The 2950-nt window shown below is 70.3% G+C and overlaps 1 protein-coding gene across 1 annotated transcript in view; it reads left to right on the top strand.

Annotated features, from left to right (window-relative positions):
* Positions 1–2249, top strand: part of MNEG_2650 (hypothetical protein) — a gene marked incomplete at both ends in the record, with an annotated part of 5252 nt that extends 3003 nt beyond the window's left edge. Inside the window, 5 exons of the mRNA XM_014048868.1 lie at positions 399–629; positions 828–935; positions 1145–1368; positions 1660–1756; positions 1974–2249. Of these exons, the coding sequence (XP_013904322.1) occupies positions 399–629; positions 828–935; positions 1145–1368; positions 1660–1756; positions 1974–2249 (936 nt within the window). The remainder of the gene's footprint in view (positions 1–398; positions 630–827; positions 936–1144; positions 1369–1659; positions 1757–1973) is intronic.
* Positions 2250–2950: the final 701 nt, after the last annotated feature.

The raw sequence follows: 2950 nt of genomic DNA, 5'->3' as shown, positions 1-2950 counted from the left end.
CTGCTGCGGCGGCGGAGGCGCGGCGGCGGGCGGCAGAGGGGGTGCGGCAGAGGGCCGAGGCGGACGCGCAGGTGGGTGCCCCGCGGCTCTCTCCATTGGCTGGCGCAGGCTGGCTTGTGTATGTGACGAGTGCCGGCCGCTGCGTGGCGTCTGCAGCCAGTCACCCGGCCTACTGGATCACGGCCTGCAGTTGCGTCACCTGATGGCGGATAGGGGCAGTGCAGGCGATTTTCCACGCCCTGATGCGGCCCTGGGCCGGCGCACGCCACCCCAGCATCACGAGGCCTGGCGGCTAGTGCAGCCTTTGCAGCATCGCACCTGGTCTGGCGTGGACGCCGGGCGCCTGGTGAGGACGGGCCGCGACTCCGTCTCGATGCACAAACAACCCTCGTGCGCAGGCCAAGGCGGAGGCCGAGGCGCGTGAGATGGCGGAAAAGCGCGACATAATCATGCGTCTGCGCGCCCTGATGGAGCGGGGGCCCGGCAGCGGCGGCGGCGGCGGGGGAGGGGCGGGCGGCCGCAAAGTGGTGGACGAGACGGCCGCGGCGGAGCGGGGCATGAACGAGCAGATGAGCCTGCTGGAGCTGCGGGAGCGGCTGGCGGTGGCGCAGCGGCGGCAAAGGGAGGAGGTGGGCGCGCGGGGGTATGCCGCTGGGCCGGCGTGTGACCTGTGCCGAACTCTGCCCCAGTCCCCATCTCGAGCTCCTTGGCCCTCCCACTTTGCGCCGGCAACAGCGGTCCCTAACTCTGCTTTTTGTTGACAAAGAGCCCTGCGTGAGGCCAGTCACTTGCAGCCAACCCCGTCGCACCCACGGGCGGCGCCGCAGGAGGAGGAGCGCCGGGCGCGCATCCTGGCGGCCAAGCAGCAGCGCGAGGCGGCGCTGCTGGGGAAGGTGGCGCAGCTGCAGGCCATCAGGAGGCTGGCCTCAGCGCAGGTGAGTGGGCGCGGCTAAGGGGTTTGCTGATGGAAGGGGCCGCCTCCACCCCCTCCGATTAGCAAGCATGTGGCAGGGTGCAAGGGTGTTTGCGCGAGCGCAATCAGATCAGCCATCGCAGCGGTGGTCACGCCGTCCGTTGGTGACGTCATCAGTAGGGGCCCGCGGCTCGGCACATGGCTCACATATGTACGTCCGCATTGCCACAGGCGCACGCCCGCAAGGCCGCGGCCGCAACCTCGGAGGTCGCCGCCGCCGACACGGCGCGCCGGCGCGCGGACGACTTGACTGTAGAGCTCGCGGCCCGCCTGGAGCAGCGGCGCGCGGCGACGGCGGCGGAGCGCGCGCGGCTGGCTGCGGACGGGAAGCGGGCGCAGCACGAGCGGATGCAGAGCGCCGCAGGGTCGGCGGCGGCGGAGGCGGCTCGCTTCAGGTGGGCAGAGACTGTGTGTGTGTGTGTGTGTGCGCGCGCGCGGGGAGAGGGTGTTTGTGCGTGGGTGTGTGGGCTCGAAGGTTGAACGGTGGGTGGTTGGATGCCAGCAATGGAGGGAAACAAACACCAGGGGTGATAAGAGCGCCCAGCTGTGCGAAGGGCAGACCGATGCTGGCGACGCTGCCCGTGCTCGTTCGCTTTGCGCTCGGCCAATCATTCGGCGCGCCATGTCCACCAGGAGCCATCGCCTCACCCCTTTCTACACACACAATCAACCGCGCGCGGCGGCAGGGAGATGCGGGAGGGCGCGCACCGCTGCGCGGCGCAGCGCCACGTGGAGCAGCGGCGGGACGCCGTCGCGGCAGACGCAACAAAGGCGCGCGCGCAGGTGAGGTCAGGGTGCAAGCACACCGCATCATCGCGCGTGCGGAAGCCTTGCTCCTGACATGCGACCGCACAATCAGGCGTGCGTCCGCACGCTTGGCTGCCCGCGACGGCGCATCAACCTGCTGGCTGTTGGTAGCAGCCGCATGCGCTCGCCGGCCGCACGAAGCGCCCCGGTACCGATGCTGCGCGCCCCCGGCCGCTCCCCGCCCGCCCGCCAGGCTCTCCGCCAAAAAGCCAAGCGGCAGGACTGCGGGGCCCGCGCCAGCTTTCTCGCCGAATACGACGCCACAGTCGCCGCGCTGACCGCGGCGACCGGCGCCGCCGCCGCGCACGAGCTCGAGCGGCGCCGCGGCGCGGCGGCGGCGGCGCGGGCGCGGGAGGAGGCTTTGTGGGACGCGCGGGGGCGGGACGCGTACGTGCCGTTCTCGGGCGGCCCCACCACCATATCTGAGCGGCTTCTGGCTGTTGGTCGAGGGGAGGGTCCCCTGGAGTGACGCGTGTGTCATCGCCGCCACTTGCCCCCGCCGCTGCCCTGCTGTCGGTGTCGCCCACTGCTGTGCTGTGCAGCTCGCACTGCAATGTTTGTACGTTTTGCGGCCCGATACGCGCATGTAGTCATTCATATAACAGATCAAGAACACGGGGATGTGGATCTGAAACCTGCATCAAGGCTGTACCTAGAATATCTACCACGACAGAGGCGAAAACAAGGGTGTTGAGCGCTGCCGCGCTCGGTTCGACGGAGGAAGAAAACCCCACCGCGCGCGTGCGGGGCGCTGAACGCAGAGTGGGTTCACGGCGGCTGGCAAAGGCTGTGTTTGCCGCCGCCGGCCCTGTCGATACGCCCGTGCAGGGCCGCTGGCTCAAAGGCCAGATGATGCCTCTGATTTGAGGGCTGCAGCGAATCCCACGCCATGCAGGCTCGCCAGCGCTCCCCCGCCCCAGCAGGCACCAGGGGTAAAAATCAGGCGGCCGCCGCCGCACAGCCGCTGCCGTTGCGGCCCCACCGCGCTCCGCAGCAGCCGCCGCCGCCGCCGCCGCGCCGCCTCAGAGCTTCGAGGCCGCCGCCTTGGCGCGGCGCGCCATGGCGGGCTTGAGCACCGTGTGCCAGGCGGGGCCCTCCTGGGTGGCGTTGAGGGGGGAGCCCTCTGCCATTTCCAGCATTGACCGGTACACGTCACCGTCGCTCCTGGGG

Source organism: Monoraphidium neglectum (genome assembly GCF_000611645.1).
Source record: "Monoraphidium neglectum strain SAG 48.87 unplaced genomic scaffold scaffold00308, whole genome shotgun sequence".
NCBI lineage: Eukaryota > Viridiplantae > Chlorophyta > Chlorophyceae > Sphaeropleales > Selenastraceae > Monoraphidium > Monoraphidium neglectum.
Note: the sequence above shows the minus strand (reverse complement) of the source record. Positions and strands in the feature narration are given on the sequence as shown.